Source organism: Mus caroli, unplaced genomic scaffold (genome assembly GCF_978045245.1).
Source record: "Mus caroli unplaced genomic scaffold, Mus_caroli_1 scaffold_2, whole genome shotgun sequence".
NCBI lineage: Eukaryota > Metazoa > Chordata > Mammalia > Rodentia > Muridae > Mus > Mus caroli.
The window spans coordinates 61,551,716-61,567,559 of NW_028227257.1; the positions used below are offsets into that span (position 1 = coordinate 61,551,716).

The following is a 15,844-nucleotide window of genomic DNA, read 5'->3' on the forward strand; positions in this document are numbered from 1 at the left end:
TGCTGGAGGGTGCAGGGTGTGCTGGAACCAGTTCTCCATGGATACTGAGGGAACACTGTCTTCTGTCTTTCCCACAATCTTATGTTCTCATCTGAGTTTCTGCTCCACTTGTCCTGGGCTACTTGGGTGGGAGATAGGTCTCAATAACACAGGAACTCAACAAAATAAGACAAAAAGTGTCCTCTGGCTTGCCTCTAGCCTTACCTTAGATTATTTGGCACTGGAAACTCCTTTCTGATACTCCTATATAAAATGGCCTAGATTGGTGGTCTTCATGCCACGATCTATGGATCTTCCAGGGACCTGGAGACCCCTGGAGATCTGCACTAGAAAGGGCAGCTGAGCTGGCAGCACCCCTAAACTCAGACCCCTGAGAGCAGGAGTTTTAGACACAGGAGCTCATTGAAAGAACGGTCCTCAGGGGACCTCTGGAGTTGGATCACCACGCTCCCTCCTGTCTGATCTGCTTGATCTTCTGAAGCCCAGCTCAACCCATCCCTCTCCACAAGATCTTCCCGGTCACCTGAGCTCGGCAGTAGCCCTGACCCACTAATGCCTGCTTCCCAGCAGGAGGCCAGTTCTCCCTTCCATGTCTCTCTCCCTTACAACACCCTTTCCAATGCAGGTGTTCAGTAAACTTGCAGATGGTGCCTGGTGTCCTGAGCTGTGTCACATGAGTGCTTTGGGTGGAGAAAACTAATGGCCCTGAAGCAGGCAGTCGGTCAGGAGGAGACAGGGAGCCATAGTGGCAGGATGAGTCAGGAGAGCACTCTGCCACTGACCAGTGACACCGTCAAGCAACCTTACTGGTCTTGAGTCTCCCTAGAATGCTAGGGAGGCCGTCTTCAGAAACTGGGGACCTGATACCTAGAGAAACTTCAGGGTCCTGGACAACCCCACAAGAGCAACTTTGTGTTCTTGTCTTAACTAGATTCTGTTCACATTCTTCCGTCCCTTCGTACCTCTTCTGGCAAAGCCTGTCTGCACTCCTTAGCCATGGAAGAGGCATGCCCTTGAAGCCTAAGCTTCAACTCAGCTGCCTGTGACCCGGTAGGCCCCATGGCTGGTAGGCATCTCAGGGAGTTTCAGAGCGGGGAAACTCAAAGGAAATGAGGAACTCTCCAGTCTACTCAGACTACAACTCTTTCTGGAGGTGGAGGCCCCAAGGGGAGGGAGGGCTCACAAAGAGAGGCTCAAGCAAAGAGATGAGGTAACTGCCAGAAGCAAAGGACCAAGACAGCCAGGGGCTCGGGGCCCTGAAGCTCACACTCAGGAGGAGACAGGGAGCTGTAGTGGCAGCATGAGTCAGGAGAGAATCCTGCTGCTACCCAGTGACATGACTTTGGGGGACAATCAATCAACCATTCTCAGTGTCTTGACCAACTGCAGGCCACTGTGGAGCAACTTTGCAAAGGTCCAAGGAGACTGGCAGGTGTGGCAATGGTAAGGGGTAACCACTGTTCACTAACAGGGGAACATTCTGGAGTCAGCTTCCTATGGGGGAATCTTGGAATTTAGGGATACTCCAAAGCCGACCTTCCTGTTTCCTGCTTCTCTTTTGTCATCCACCTCTGTCCTGCTTTTGGAGAGCTTCTAGTCACACTGGTGAGTGTGAGCAGAACAAGGCAGTGCAGGACAGAGGCCCGTGTTCACTTCCAGCCCAGAGAAGCTTCCCAAGAACTCAAGTGTCCTGATTAAGAGCTGATGAGAAGGGATGAGATTCAATAGGCTGTGGAGGTTCTTAAGGGTTTTTCTAGTCAGTGAGATACTCCAACTGGATCCCAAAGATGGAGTACCTTAGCGTCACTGAACTTCTTGTCACCCGGGAGACAGCTGATCAGCCTCCCCAGTACCTGGAACTGCACATCTGGCCTCCCTCCTTTCCAGAGGAGGGGTCCTTGTTGGCACTGTGGGGACAGATGAGTCCTTAGTTGGTCACAGGGAGAGCCTGGTATTACCTTGCAAGGCCCTCCCACTGAATCCTCCAGATGCAGGGGTAAGTAGCAAAGAGATCAAGGCTAGAACATCTGGCAGGGTTTAGAATCCATACTTGGAGGGTAAGACATCATGTCGATAGGGAGAAATACCTTCAGGCTCTAGGCTAGTGTGGCATCTGCCTTATATTCACCAACAGGGTTCTGGACCCTGGTCTGGCCTTCCTTGGCCTCTCTCAGCTGCTGTAGCCAGAGGTGTAGGTGCTGGGCCTACGGAGCCAAACATCTGGGAGATCTGGCTGACTGTTGGGAAGCATCACAGGGCTGATATCGCCTGGCCCTCCACGGCCCTTCCAGGATAAGCTGCTGTGGTGAGAATTGGTCATGTTTGGGTCATAGATGGTCTCCTTCAGTGCCAGCCAGAGGGTGTCGCGCTTCCCATTCAGCTGGCCCCGCTCAAGTATGGGGTGTCCAGTGTCATTCATGACTTCTGGGGAGGTACCCACAGAATCTGGCACACGGACACTATGCTCAGAGGCACAGGTGTCATCTGAGACGCTGAGTCCCTCCAGGGTGCTGGCTGAGGAGCACAGGCCATTGGGGAGCTCTTCCACTTTGGGCTTAGGGGAGTGGGCAGGGCCTTCTGGCAGTGCCTGCAGGGGCTCAGTTTTCTGTCCCTGGGAATCTTGCCTGATCCAGGTTTGGGGGGTGGGGCCAGCCTGCTTATATGGAGAGGAGGTCTGCAGGGCTGGACACTGGCTGAAGACTGTCTGGTGGTCCAGGAGCAGATCCCTTGGGGAGACAGGGGCTTGGGCATGCTGGAGGCAGCAGCTGCCATCATGTATCTGCAGGTCTTCAGAGAGTATGGAAGGCCGATGGGAAAGCTTGCTGGTGGCTGTGCTGGTGTCGAAGCTGGGACTCCGGCGCCGTGCCAGGGGCTGCAACTCATAGTGTTCGGAGAATCCTGGTGGCCCCCCTCGCCCCTTCTCGTCAGGATCCTCAGTCCCGGCATCCCACGGCAGATGGGCGCAGGGCCAGAGGATCTGGCCACAGTTCTTCTCTGGCCCGAAGAAACAGCACAGGGACTGGAAGAAGAAGCTGGCAAAGCCACAGCCAAGGAACTTGACCATCATGACGATGATGCCCAGCTTCCGATAGAGCAGTATAGTGGAAGGCAGCATGATCACACCAGAGGCAAACAACACTCCAGTCGTCATCGCTGTGGCCCGGCTGATCTGACGTAAAGAGAAGGCCACACGGCTCAGGCGGTCCGGGTGTGGGCACAAGTGATAGGAGATGCAGTAGTTAATGGTTAAGTCTACAGAGAGGCCCACAGAGGCAGAGAGAAAGAGAGCTTCGGCAGTGTTGAGTTGCCACTCAAGAAGAACCAGCAAGCCCACCGTGAGCAGTACGGTGCCAGCCACAGCTGCCACAGAGAACAGGCTGAGGGGGACATTCCAGGTGCTCAGCAGCAGTGTGGCAAAGGCTAGTGCCAGGGCCAGACCAAGCACAACAGCTGGCTCTGTGCTTAGACTATGCTGCAAGCTGTACAGCTCCAAGTTGCTGGTGAACCAACCCTGGTTGAGGCCAGGAGGTGCCTTGCTCATCTCCGTTGACAACCAGCGGCTGATTTCAGTGTAGAAGTGGTGGACCGGGCCGTACTCTGTACTGTAGGGTAAGTTGGTCTGGAACTTTAGAACTAGAGCTGCCAGGTTGCCATGAGTATCGAAGCGGAGTCCCAGGTCACGTGTGCCATCAGGACTTTGCTCCAGAGCCATCATCTTGAGACAGTGCAGGTAAAGCTGGGGGGCCCAAGGGAATTCTGATTGTCCGCAGCATAGATCAGGACCCAGGCGGCCACAGCTGGGACTCTCCATCCACTGCTGTAGGGCTTCCACTAAACACAGCGTAGGCCAGCCCTCTGGCTGATCTCCAAAGAAGCTCTGATTCTGGGCTCCATGGCAGAGAGCCAGGAGCCACTCCTGGGCCTCGGGGCTGCTAGGCGAGAAGTCAGGATCACTTACCACTGAGCTGTTGGTGCGAGGGTCCAGGGGATCACTAGTGTCCACTGGCAGGATTCCCCACACCAGAACCACTGGCAAATTGCCGCCCTCGTTTGGAGGCAGATCCTCGAACAGGAACTGCTGGCGGTACTCTGCGTCAAAGCGTTCAAAGGGATGGCTAGAACGGAAGAACTGCCCTCCAAGTGGCAATAGAATGGGCAGTTGCAGGCGAGGGCTGACGCCGCCGATGTAGGCGCCCCCTGCCGCCAACGCCGCGAACCAGCAGATCCAGATGTACCGAAACTTAATGACACCACAGGGCAGCAGGCGCTGGAAAAGCAGGCGCGAGAGGATGGAAATAATCTTGCGAAAAATACGGATCCGTCTGTGCAACGCCAGCAACAGCCTCAGGGGGTCGCTGCCACCCCTCTGGCCGTGCGCTTGGGCCACACAGCCGTGAGCCAAGTAGCGCTCATGGAGCACCACGGTGGCGGGAAGCCAGAGCAGTGTGAGCCCCATGTGCACTAGTACAGCAGTGCCCATGAAAAGAGCAAAGCAACGCACTGCGGGCAGGCGGCTCAGGTAGCTGCCGTAGAAGGCTGCGCTGGTGGTGAGGCCTGAGACCAGGAGCAGGTAGCCAAAGTGGTGCATGGTACGGCCCACACGGTGTGGCATGCCCCCGGAAGGCACCTGGCCCCTGCTGAGGCGCCACATATCCAAGAAGATGAGCGTGTAATTGACACAGACGCCACTAAGCAGAAGGAGAGACGCTAGATTGACAAAGGGGAAGTAGGCCATGCGGAATGCCACATGGTAAAGAAAGTAGGCCACCATTAGGGAGCCCAGCACCCCTAGAAGTGACATGAACGTGATGAAGAGTGAGCGCAGGTAGAGGGACATGCCAAAGAAGATGACAACCAGGGCTATCAAGGGGTACATGGTGTCTTCGGCTAGGTAATACTTCAGCAGTCTGGGCTTGAGGCCCAAGTCCATGCCACTGATAGATGTGTAGTTGTCAGAGACTTTAATTGGGTCACCTAGGCCGTCCAGGTAGATGTCTAGAAGAGAGGAGGTCTTTATAATGGGCAGGAAGAGCAGGGCGAACTTGAGGGAGGGCACCTGGTAATCCGCAGTCTGGGGACTTAGAAAGTCTCTGTCTAGCAGGTAGTGCAGGAATTCATAGACAACGTTGCTTCCGGTACACTTGGCGGGAACTTGGGCACAAAACGGGGGTTTGTCCTGGCTAGACCCCACACAAGCAGGCACCAGGACACCACGATGGTAGTAGGTGGCACAGAACCGTAGCAGGGCCAGTGTGCGGTCTGTATCAGCTTGGGTAGTGTCTTGGCAGGAGGAGCGGTTAGACAGCACGGCCAGATAGTTGCCCAGGGACCAGCTGGGGCAGCACTCATTGGCTGCTGATCGCTGGCACAGAGCCCCAAAGCTGATGTGAGAGCGGATCTGTAGGGCACACAGGAGTGGGGGAGTGAAGCTCAGAGGGAAGTCCAGGGGCCCAGATTACCTTAACCCTGTCTTGGGCCCTCTCGCCTCTTGTCATGCTGAAGGGCAGAGAGCAAGTATTTTGACTACCCAAAGGAACTACTCTGTCTCAAAGCTGACTTTGCACCTCGCCTAGCTTCTAGTAACTCCGTCTTGGCTTTATCAAAGGCAAGCTTGGGGAAGTTTCCCCAGACCTTTCCCAGAGGCTACCAGAAGGGCTCCTGCAGCCCCTCCCTGCCAGCTTTGCAACTTCCTAACTCAGGAATGGGAATAGACGTGACAAGCCACATATGGGGCAAGGTCAAGAGACCAGGGAGCTGGAAGCAAGCAGTAGAAGACATTCCAGGGTCAGGGTCGTGGAGAACCCCCAGCCCTTCTTTCCCTGGGTTGCTGAAGGCCTCTTAAGGCCAGAACTTCCTCTTCCCACCGTGTGCCTCCTTTCCTTTTCAACCCCGCTGTCCCCAGCTGGTGTTGTGCAAAGCTCCCACCTGGGAGTCAGAGGCCCCACTCTGCCGTTAACCACACGCACGTCCTTGGGGCCTAGTTGACAGTGACACTGATGCTATACACTTATCAAGTCATTCCTAGTGCCAGCCTTATGTCAGGTTCTTCCAAAGTCAATCTCACTTCACAGTCACTTTCCCTATAAAGGGCATACTACTATTGTCCCTATTTCATATTTACAGGGCTGAGGATGTAGCTCAGTAATAGAGCATGTACTTAGTCCATACAAGTATCTAAGTTTGATTCCCAGCACTAAAAAAACAAACCAAAGAAAACCAACCAACCAACCAACCAACCAACCAACCAACCAACCAACCAAAAACAAACAAACAAACAAACAAACAAACAAACAACAACACATATGGGGCAGTGAGAGATTAAGAAGTTACATACCAAATGAACCCTAGAGCTGGCCTTGAACTCAGGCATTTGAGGGCAGAACACATATTCTTTTTTTGGGGTTTTTTTGGGTTTTTTTTTTTTTTTTTTGGTTTTTTGAAACAGAGTTTCTCTGTGTAGCCCTGGCTGTCCTGGAACTCACTCTGTAGACCAGGCTGGCCTCGAACTCAGAAATCCACCTGCCTCTGCCTCCCAAGTGCTGGGATTAAAGGCATGCACCACCACTGCCCGGCTCAGAACACATATTCTTAACCAGTGTCTTCTGATGCTCTGGACATCGTGGTGTGACACAAGGGACTTGGTGTATAGAGCTATAGAGCGGTTTGCATTTCTGTTTTTAGCAGCAAACACTCCCATAGATGCCTCTGTATATGGTTCTCCATCAGCATAACTGAATTGGCACTGCTTGGATTGACAAGGCTGCAGCCTTGAAGCCTAGAGTCTCAACTTCCCAGGGCCAGCGTCTCTTCCACACACATCTGAGATCTCTTTTCAAACCTTTTAAAACTCCCTATACTCTCCTTGAGTTCTCTTTGCCACGGGAGGTTGGAGCTTCTACAGTCAGCCTCCTTTCCTTTGCCCTGGCCCAACCCAGGAGAACTGGAATAGTTTTCTAAGCAGGAAGAGCTCTCCTCAGTCCACCTTGACAGTCCTGGCTAAGCAGTATCCCACGGCGACTGGGTCCTTCATGTCCTCAGTTCCCACCCACACCCTGGCATGTCCCCAGCCAGCTCACCTGCTCCTGTTCTATGCGACACATGGAATGGATGGCTTGCAGGTTCCACAGGCTTCCCCCAGAGGTGGACACAAACACCAGCTTTGCATGGCTCTTCTCTGCAACACAACCCCCACACAGCTCAGCCCTTTGACCCCAGAACCTGGGCCCTCTAAAAGATAAGATTCTCATTCTGGGCCACCTGAAGCCTTGATCCCCAGCAGTCGGAAGTCTATACCCTATGCCTAGTCTTGCCTGCGTTCATTCTTGCCTGACTGGAGCACTTGAGACCAATTTCATTACTCCATCTTCCTTGGCTTGGACATGGCTGGTGGCCATTTTCTTTTCCAATCTGCCTATTATTAACTTTGGACTTGCTCATCCTACAGGATGTGGACCCCCCCCCCCGAAGTCAGTACTGGCCACCATGCAGCTTACCAGGGCGGCCACAAAAGAAGTTCTCTTCTTCTTTGACTTCCACAGGCCCCACCATCCTCTTGGTCCGGACCACACTTTCCTCGGCCCTGCCCCAGGCTGCAGGGCTCAGGGTGCTGAGGAGGCTTGAGCTGAGGTAGAGAGAACAGTTTTCTCAAGGTACTGTTCAGGATGGTGGACTCTCAAGAAATGGGAGGAGCACCAGCCAGCTCTCCCATGTCTTTGGAGAAGTCACCTGGTGTCCCTTCCTGGACTTCTTCCTCCCTTTGCTACTCTCAGTGGGAAGATGGGGGACATGTTACCTGTTCATCTCAGGGTCTGGGGAAAGAGAAAGCAGATTCTTGGGCCCAGTGAGGGCCTGCATGGCTTTCCAAACTTCTAGCCTTCGGCCTATCTCTGTGTCTCGAGGCTCAAAACCCTGCAGGAAAAAGAGCAGAGAAGAACAAGTGTGCAGGAGGAGTGGGGGCAAAGGAAGACTATCCTCCTTCTGCGCCCTTCCCAGCTGAACCCCTTTGGTTCCCTCCTATCTGGATTGTAGATATATGATGTCGGTACCATCCCCATCTCTCTTTGGTGATCCAGAACTCACCAACACCACCTTATACCCCCCTGTCTGCCCTAGACTGAGCTGTAAGGTTAAGTGTAGGGATCTCTTTCCCTCCTGTGGCCTCTCACCAGTAAAGGCTCAGAAAAGTCAAGTGGTGGGCTTCCCAACAGCCCAGCTAGGGTACAGAGGAAGATGAAGGCCAGACACCCCACGATCACAGCCACTGGCCAATCAGCAATCATATGGGAATAGCTGGAAAAGAGGGAGAAAGCATGCATGAGTTGACGTTGGGTATGGTGGTAAGGCTGGTGAGCTGGGGTAGCAGAGAAGAAAATTCATGGAGTGGGTACCAGCCTAGCCACTCCTGGGAGCACAGAGGAAGACTGGCCCTACCTCTTCGGCATCCGGAAAGTGCGTTCCTGCCTGTAGAAGATAAGAAGAGACGTTTACCATAGTCTTCTGGTGTGTGTGTGTGTGTGTGTGTGTTTGGGGGTTAGGGAGAAAGATTGAGTACATATTGGGTTAGGAAGGGAAGGGGTGCAAGACAGAGGACAAGGCATAGAGGAAGTTGGTACTAATTTTTAGAGTTGCCCACCTCCCAAGTTCCAGTTTTTGTTTTTGTTGTTTGTTTGTTTGTTTCCTACTCCATCCAAGCTGCTGCCTCCATCCGAGGCAGGAGCCATCCAAGTCACTTACTAAGAAAGGAAATGGAGGCTTCAGTGTCTGCTGCATCTTTTAATGGCTTTTCCAGCCCCCTCCTTACCTGACACTGACCACGTGGCGCTGCACAGAAGGTTGCTTCCAGACCCCATCATGCTGAGAGGTGTCTATGGAGGTGCTGAGGTTGGAGACATGGGCACATAGAGATGCTTGGTCTCCTAGCCCTAATAGTGAACTTCCTTCTTGATAGTCTTGAGGCGCTCGAGGAAAGGCAAAATGGCCAGCCGTTAACGGACTCGTCGGGTCTATAGCCTGGAGCGTGGACACGGTTGGTGGTGGTACCGGAGCACCGGTTGGGTCTTCAAGGGGACAGGTGTGGAGGGAGCAGCTTCTCTCTGGGCTTGCCTCGGGAGCCATGGCTTTGGTCTAGGACCTGGGAGAGGACAGGCAGGAAAGATGGGGGTAGTGGGTTATCTGCATCCCAGAATTATTCAGTAAGCAAGACAAGGCGATAGGAGCCTAGGGGTGGTTTTTCTTTTTCCTTTTTTTAGTTCTTTGGACAGATGAGGAGGGTGAGAGCTCAAGTCATGCATCCCAAGGTCCACATTTACCCAAACAGCATGCATTCTTAAAGCATAACTGGCAAACCTGCCCTATCTCAGACACTGCTTGATAGTAAATGTATTTCTACATACATGGTCTTATTTACTGCCGACAAAACCAAGAAGAATTTTCTTGCTTCACAGGCTTGAAAACAGATTCAATGAGAGGTAAAGATTAGAACAAAGTCCAAGGTCTTCTGAACCTAAATAGTTGCCTGTTTATATATTCCCCACCCCATGTAGCTCTGGTTTTCTTGAAAATCGTTATGTAGACCCTGTTGTCCTTGAACTCAGAGAGATCTGCCTGCCTCTGCCTTCATTACAGGCGTGTACCACCATGCTCAGCTTTTCTACACTCTTGACAGACATCCTTTGAGCATCTGCAAAGAGTCCCTGGTTATTCTTTCTAAGGCAGTCACTGGCACCCTCTCTGTTCCATCACCCTATTGGATTTTTCTTCGTGTATTTGCTGCAACTAGTTATCAGATTAGAGACACGCCCCACTTCTCAGGTGTGCTGTGGAAGCCGGGAAGGCAGAAACTGATGTGTAGAAAGGTTCATCTCTACATCCGTAGTGCCTTAAACCGCTTACTGACACAGAAGGTGGCCAGGAATGTCCATTAAGTGAACAGTGTTAGACTGGCTGGTAAAGTGGCATTGTGTTAAATAAGACTGAGTACATGACCCTGGAAATTCATGGTAGTTGGGAGATGTAGACAGCCCAACATGTTGAATTCTATGAGAAAGAAGTTCAGATGGCCCAATTTTAGTTGGAAAACTCAGTAAACAGGATTGCTGCTTTTTCAACAGTCCTGGCATAGATCATGAACAAAGCACAGGTTTACTTTGTTGGTGTGTATGACAGGAAGGAGTCAGTGATAGTCCCCAAATTAATCATCAAGACAACACTCTGTGCACGTCTAGTTCCTCTCTTTAGCTCCATGGGAAGGGAGAGCCTTACTCCTGGGGTACGATTGCCAGTCTTAAGACAGGAAAGAGTTGACAACAGAGCAGACTGCCTGGAGATGATGGGGGTTCTCAGAGAAGTTCAGGGCCGAATGATTTGGCAAAGTCTCCTTTCCTTTAAATTGCTTGGCTTACCCAGCCCAGCAGTTTGCCTGACTCCCATGGGAGATTCAGGTGTATGCTACACTGACTCTGACATCCAGGCCTACCTGGTGCCCTGCCAGATGTGTCATGAGCCAGAGCCCTGGCCACAGTGGCAGATGGTCATTGCCTGTGGTGGTTGAATGGCTAAGTTCTTTCCAGAAACCATGACAAGAAGGTGGAAATAGTGGGTGAACTCTGCCTATTTCCCTCCCCTGTCAGAAGAGTGGCTGTATCAACAGTTTAAGACAGAACAAGTCTCACATTGAAGATAAGCGGGGGAGGGCGATGGAGGTAGGCTCCAGGCTCTCTCATCTTTTGACTCCGGGCCCTCAGAGAAGACAATGGTTGGAGCGTTCTCTTTTGAGCTCTCAGTTTTGATATAGCACACATGACATTCCTGAAATAGAACTCGGCATGTGGAGGACACGTTTGCTTTCCTGCTCTTTCTCAAGTTCAGGACCACAGGCAGCGTGCTCTCTTAAGCAGCGTAGTTTGCATGGGTAACGTGACCCTTTTAGGTACTCGGGTAATATCCCCATTTCATAACGTCTGCATTTGAAAGCTGATGTCATGACTGAGGTCATGGATATTTATTTGTACTAGTTTAACATTTAGAAATATATTGATTTTTTTTTTTTTTGAGACAGGGTTTCTCTGTATAGCCCTGGCTGTACTAGAACTTACTCTGTAGACCAGGCTGGTCTCGAACTCAGATATCCGCCTGCCTTTGCCTCCCAAGTGCTGGGATTAAAGGTGTGCGCCACCACGCCCGGTGAAATATATTGATTTGACCAAAGACATTCTAAAGCAAGACCTCGGACAACTCCATAAAGCTGATGACATAAGCAGCCAGTCACTAAGCCCTTGGAAGCCAATCTCTTTGGGCCAAAGAGAAACTGGATAAATGCCTGGGTCATGCGTATGCATGAGATCATTTGTTAATTTATTCACTTGCTGAGACAGGAGCTCACTGTGTAACCAAGGCTGGCCTTGAACTTGTAGCTCTCCTGCCTTAGCCTCCTCAGTGTGCGGTGTACAAGTGCATACCACCATGCCGGGTGTTAACATTTACTAGAGTTTTTAAACCTATAGTTTTTTCCTATTTTATTTGTCCGTTTATTTATTTGTATATTCTATGTGCTCAATATAGTAGTCAGCCTACGTTGGGTTCTGATGTTTGAATATGGCCAGCATCAGCAACTGTTTCTTGAGAACAAAGCTGGCTTTCTGTGTCTTACCCTCCTGAAGAAGGCTTTCTACCCACCAGATTGGTGAATTAACAAAAAGGGGGAAAACCATTTGCTTCCACCTGTGGGGCTTTCTCTTCCCTTTGAGGAACACAACAAACATTTCAAATCAGTTAATCTAGACAGTGTGTCAGTCTCTGCTTTTTGCCTCTGAAGGTCTTTAACTTCACCTTCGCCTGCTCGCCTCCCTGCCTGTCACGTGACTCCCCTTCCCCCACCTTGCTTGGGTGCCTGCTTGCATGCACACTGGTTTAGATTATATCACGGTTCATAACCTCGCCCCTCTGCACTATGCCAGCCGTTATATCATTATTTCACAAGAGCCTGGAAGCCTCTAGCCTGGCTGCTTTAGAGCTTGGCCTTTGTTTCAATCTCCCCAGTTTGTTTGTTTGTTTGTTTAATTTTTAGCACTGTGCCTGACCTGGGTTGGGTCCCAACGTGACCAGCATCAGTTCTGTCTCCCTCTTAGAGGAGAGCCTGCCTCCTAGAGCTTAAGACAGTCAGGTAGCCAGGGTAGAGGTGAGGGGCCTGTTCCAGCAGCCTAAGACCTTAGATCACTGAGCACAGGACTTATCTTAAGAACCCGGCCCCAGCTGAGCGTGATGGCGCACACCTTTAATCCCAGCACTTGGGAGGCAGGCGAATTTCTGAGTTTGAGGCCAGCCTGGTCTACAAAGTGAGTTCCAGGACAGCCAAAACTATACAGAGAAACCCTGTCTCGAAAAACCAAAAATAATAATTAAAAAAAAGAACCAGGCCCCAACTTGGTGTGTCAGTCTCATTTGTAATAGAAGTTAGCCACAGAGCATACTGCTGGAAAACGGAGTACTCTCTTTCCCAAACTCCTTCTGTTGAAGGGGATCTAGTCTCCATCATTGGTTTGCTTCCACTTAGGTCTCTATGGCTCCAGCTCCCTCCCTGTAAACATTTCAGTTCCTCTACAGGGATCAAGGATCAGCTGATCCTAAGCTTATCTGTCTTCACTCTGCAGGATGTTATGCCAGTGTAGAAAATCTGAAAGTCTCTAGCCTGACTGTGGTAGGGTTGAACCTTTGTCTCAGTCTTCCCAAGGAAATGAGCCAGCTCTTTAATTAGGATGAGTAACTTCCTGGGCTGCCTGTCTGCACCGGCCAAATGGGGGGTGGAGGGTGGGGGGTGGGGGGTGGTGAGTGGGGTAGAAAGTGCTGAATCTGGCCCCGGGCACATAGCCCCAATGCAGGCGCTCCAGAAGGGGCAACTCTGTATGAAATAATCTTTCCCTGAACTCAGAGACTCATCTGGATGTCACTGTGGTCCCACAGAGTGACCAGGACAGATGAGGGGAGCTGTTCATACCATTAAGAAAGGGAATGGTCATTTTAAAAGTACAAATAATTAACTATTCAAACATCTCTGAAGCCAATGACTTTATAAAATACTGTAGAACTGAAAGCTGTGCCTGGAGATCGGGTACTTGGAAGCCAGCCTAGGCAAACAAGATCTCTGTCTCTGTCTCTCTGTCTCTCTCTTTCTATTCACCCCTTTTGCTTTTGATATATAGCCCAGGCTGGCCTCAAAGTCATGGAAATCCCCTCCTTAGCCTCCCAAACTGAGATTGCATATCAGGATGGCCTTGAACTCTACACTTCTGCTTTCCAAGTGAGTTCTGGGGTTAATTTGCTGCCACACTTGAATTTTTTTTTTTTTTTTTAAAGACAGATACTCTCTCTGTAGGCTAGGTAAAGATGCAGAGGCGGGGCCTAGAGGAAGGGTCTTGGGAGGCCAAGGAAAGGGAGAAAGCAAGGTCTATGTAGTTTAGAGTAGCGTTGAACTTGTGATCTTCCTGTTCCAGCCACCTGAGGGCTGGCATTACAATTGCATGTTACCTTGAGGGTGGAAATGAGGATGTAATGTTCTTTGTACACATAAGGCTCAGGTTTAATCTCTAGAACTGGGAGGAAAGGACTGCAGTGTGTGTGTGTGTGTGTTTGTGTGTGTGTGTGATGTGAGTTTGTTGTGTAGTGTGTTTGTGTGTGTCTGTGTGATAATTTTGTGGTGTAGTGTGTCTGTGTATCTGTGTGTGTGTGTGGTGTGTATAGTGTGTACTTTTTATGGTATAACTATCCCCAGGGTGGTGCTTAGGTCAACGGGAGCATATTTGTGTTTCTTCTCTTGAGTTGAACAAAATTGTTATGCCTGTGTAGTATCCACGATCTCTGGGGAACTTCAGAGATCAGCAGGGGTTCCAGAGGACTGCTGGAAGAGAACAAGTAGTTCCCATGCCTGGGAGAAATGAGGAGACCAGACAGGGCTGATCCTTGGCAAGATGTGCCAGACAGCCAATGATGCTGTAGCCCCTTGTACAGATGCTCCTAGTCCTGGGCCCTGCCCTGATTTGTCACTGTTCCCTCCCTCCCTCCTCTCCCCCCTTTTTTCTGCAGTGCTTGGGGATGGAGCCTAAGGCTTTGCCAATGCTAGAAAAAAAATGCTTTATCACTGAGCTGCAACTCCCACCCCCAGCCCCAGTCCCACCTTCTTTTGGTCAGGTTGTGACTGCAAGCAGAGTCCCTGGCCTGTGCTCTGGTCTGGAGATTATACCCATACTGTGATTTGCCCTCGTGAATAAGATTTTATCTCTCTCAGAGTAATGATTTAATAAAAGAGGGGAGAAAACATTTGCTTCCACCTGTGGGGTTTTCTCCTGCTTCTGAGAAACAGAATGTACAATTTAAATCCGATAATCTGAGATAAGGTGTCTGCATCTGCCTTTTGCCTCTTAAAAATGCCTTTTATTTCAGTCCAGGCAGGAGAGAGATGAAGTGTCATGTCTGAAGAGAGATTCTGGGGGCGGCAGAGTCAGGCAGGACACAGAAATGGCGCCATATTGCTACCTGGCCAGACTGTTCCACCACACGTCTGATGAAGTCAGAAAAATGAAGGGTACCCAGTTCTGGGAATGGGCACTCAGTGGGAAGATGATTTTTTTTCCTCTTCCACCCCCTGGGAGGCTCCTTCAGCGGTCATGGCTTCAGTCTAGTTTTTGCCATACATGGAGGCTAAAGCCAGTGTGTACACAAGCAGGAGGCCATGCAGAGAAAACAAACAACGATTTGCTGGGCAGCCGAGCAACCGATGGCAGTGGGCAGACAAGCAACTGATGGTGATGGACAGACAGTCAGCCCCTGGTGTAGATCCCAAATGTCGCCTTCTCTCCCTAGGATACCTGCTTTAGCCAGCCTTTTTCCCCCCTTTGTACATGCACACCCCTTTGCTCACTGACATGCAGACCGACGCATCTGCGATCCTGAGGCCTTTTGCAAAGACGCAGAGGCAAGGCCTCAGGGAGTTGGGGGAGCTCTAGAGGTTAAGGAAATGGACATCTGCGGCCTTAGGGGAAAGGAGAGAACAGTGGGTGGGGCAGGTCCCCCAGGAGGTGAAAGCAACGAGAACTGGTATTATCAAGTGTCGATGAGAGAGGATGAACTAGCCAGGCAAGATGAAGGTGTACAAACATACTCGCCTCGGGAAAAGGCTTTCAGAAGAGCTGGGGAATGGATGAGGTGATATGTGGCGGCGGCTATTTAGGATACCTGATGCAGGCTTACTGAGAAGATCTTCCAGCAGGATCTACGGAGGGGTTCTTCCTACTTGTTCCGGCAGCTGCCTTCTGGGGCTAATGTATTCCCCTCAGGCCGCTGCTTGCGGTTCAGAAACTGGCAAAGAGAAGATCGCTGCAGCAGCTGGGGCTGCTACCACCGTCCATGCCCGTGGGCGGCGCCGCTGTCCGGGCTCTGGTGCTGAAGCAGCGGCAGCGGTGGGATCTTGCGCATGCGTCAGCTCCAGAGGCCAGTCGCTGGGCGGGGCCGAAGAGAAATCCGCCAATGGACAGAGGGCAGGAAGGATGGAGGGGAGACAGGGACACAAGCTGCTGCAGAGCCGCAGCATGGGGGGCTGGGGGGTTCGTTGTCACGAAGGTTGTAGGCTGCAGTACAGGCCTCTCTACCCTGACCAGGTCTCATCATTGTCCTTAGTAATATGGCCAAACCGTCCCTCCTGGACGCCTTGTACTTTTTACAAGAAACTAAAAAGGAACAACTCGGGTAAAATCCTCCCAACTTGAACCCCAGGCTTCCACACTTTGTAGCGCAGGGAAGCAGAGAGGTTGGGTCTCATGAATACCCTTATTTCTCTAGGCTTCTCTCAGTGTTC

At 51.2% G+C, this 15,844-nt stretch overlaps 1 protein-coding gene across 3 annotated transcripts; it reads right to left on the reverse strand.

The window, feature by feature from the left end:
- Nucleotides 1-304: 304 nt before the first annotated feature.
- Nucleotides 305-15,468, reverse strand: Disp2 (dispatched RND transporter family member 2). Of its 3 annotated transcripts, none has more exons than XM_021156702.2 (8): nucleotides 15,226-15,468; nucleotides 8,801-9,130; nucleotides 8,431-8,460; nucleotides 8,166-8,289; nucleotides 7,793-7,908; nucleotides 7,494-7,621; nucleotides 7,077-7,174; nucleotides 305-5,398 (listed from the first exon to the last, which is right to left on the reverse strand). In XM_021156702.2, the coding sequence occupies exons 2-8, from the start codon at nucleotides 9,112-9,114 to the stop codon at nucleotides 2,171-2,173; spliced, it is 4,038 nt and encodes a 1,345-aa protein (XP_021012361.1). In that variant the 5' UTR covers nucleotides 9,115-9,130; nucleotides 15,226-15,468; the 3' UTR covers nucleotides 305-2,170. The 3 variants fall into 3 exon arrangements, with proteins under 3 accessions (XP_021012361.1, XP_029330587.1, XP_085690689.1); XM_029474727.2 differs by having other exon boundaries at nucleotides 15,241-15,466; XM_085834563.1 differs by lacking the exon at nucleotides 8,431-8,460.
- Between the last annotated feature and the right edge of the window lie 376 nt (nucleotides 15,469-15,844).

Excerpts from the sequence above, each read along its gene's own strand:
- Disp2 (XM_021156702.2), bottom strand. The coding sequence starts at position 9,114 with ATGGCTCCCGAGGCAAGCCCAGAGAGAAGCTGCTCCCTCCACACCTGT. Across the intron at positions 7,622-7,792 it reads CCAGACCCTGAGATGAACAG|CTCAAGCCTCCTCAGCACCC; the intron begins GTAACATGTCCC and ends TCTCTACCTCAG. Across the intron at positions 7,175-7,493 it reads CTTCTTTTGTGGCCGCCCTG|AGAAGAGCCATGCAAAGCTG; the intron begins GTAAGCTGCATG and ends GTTGTGTTGCAG.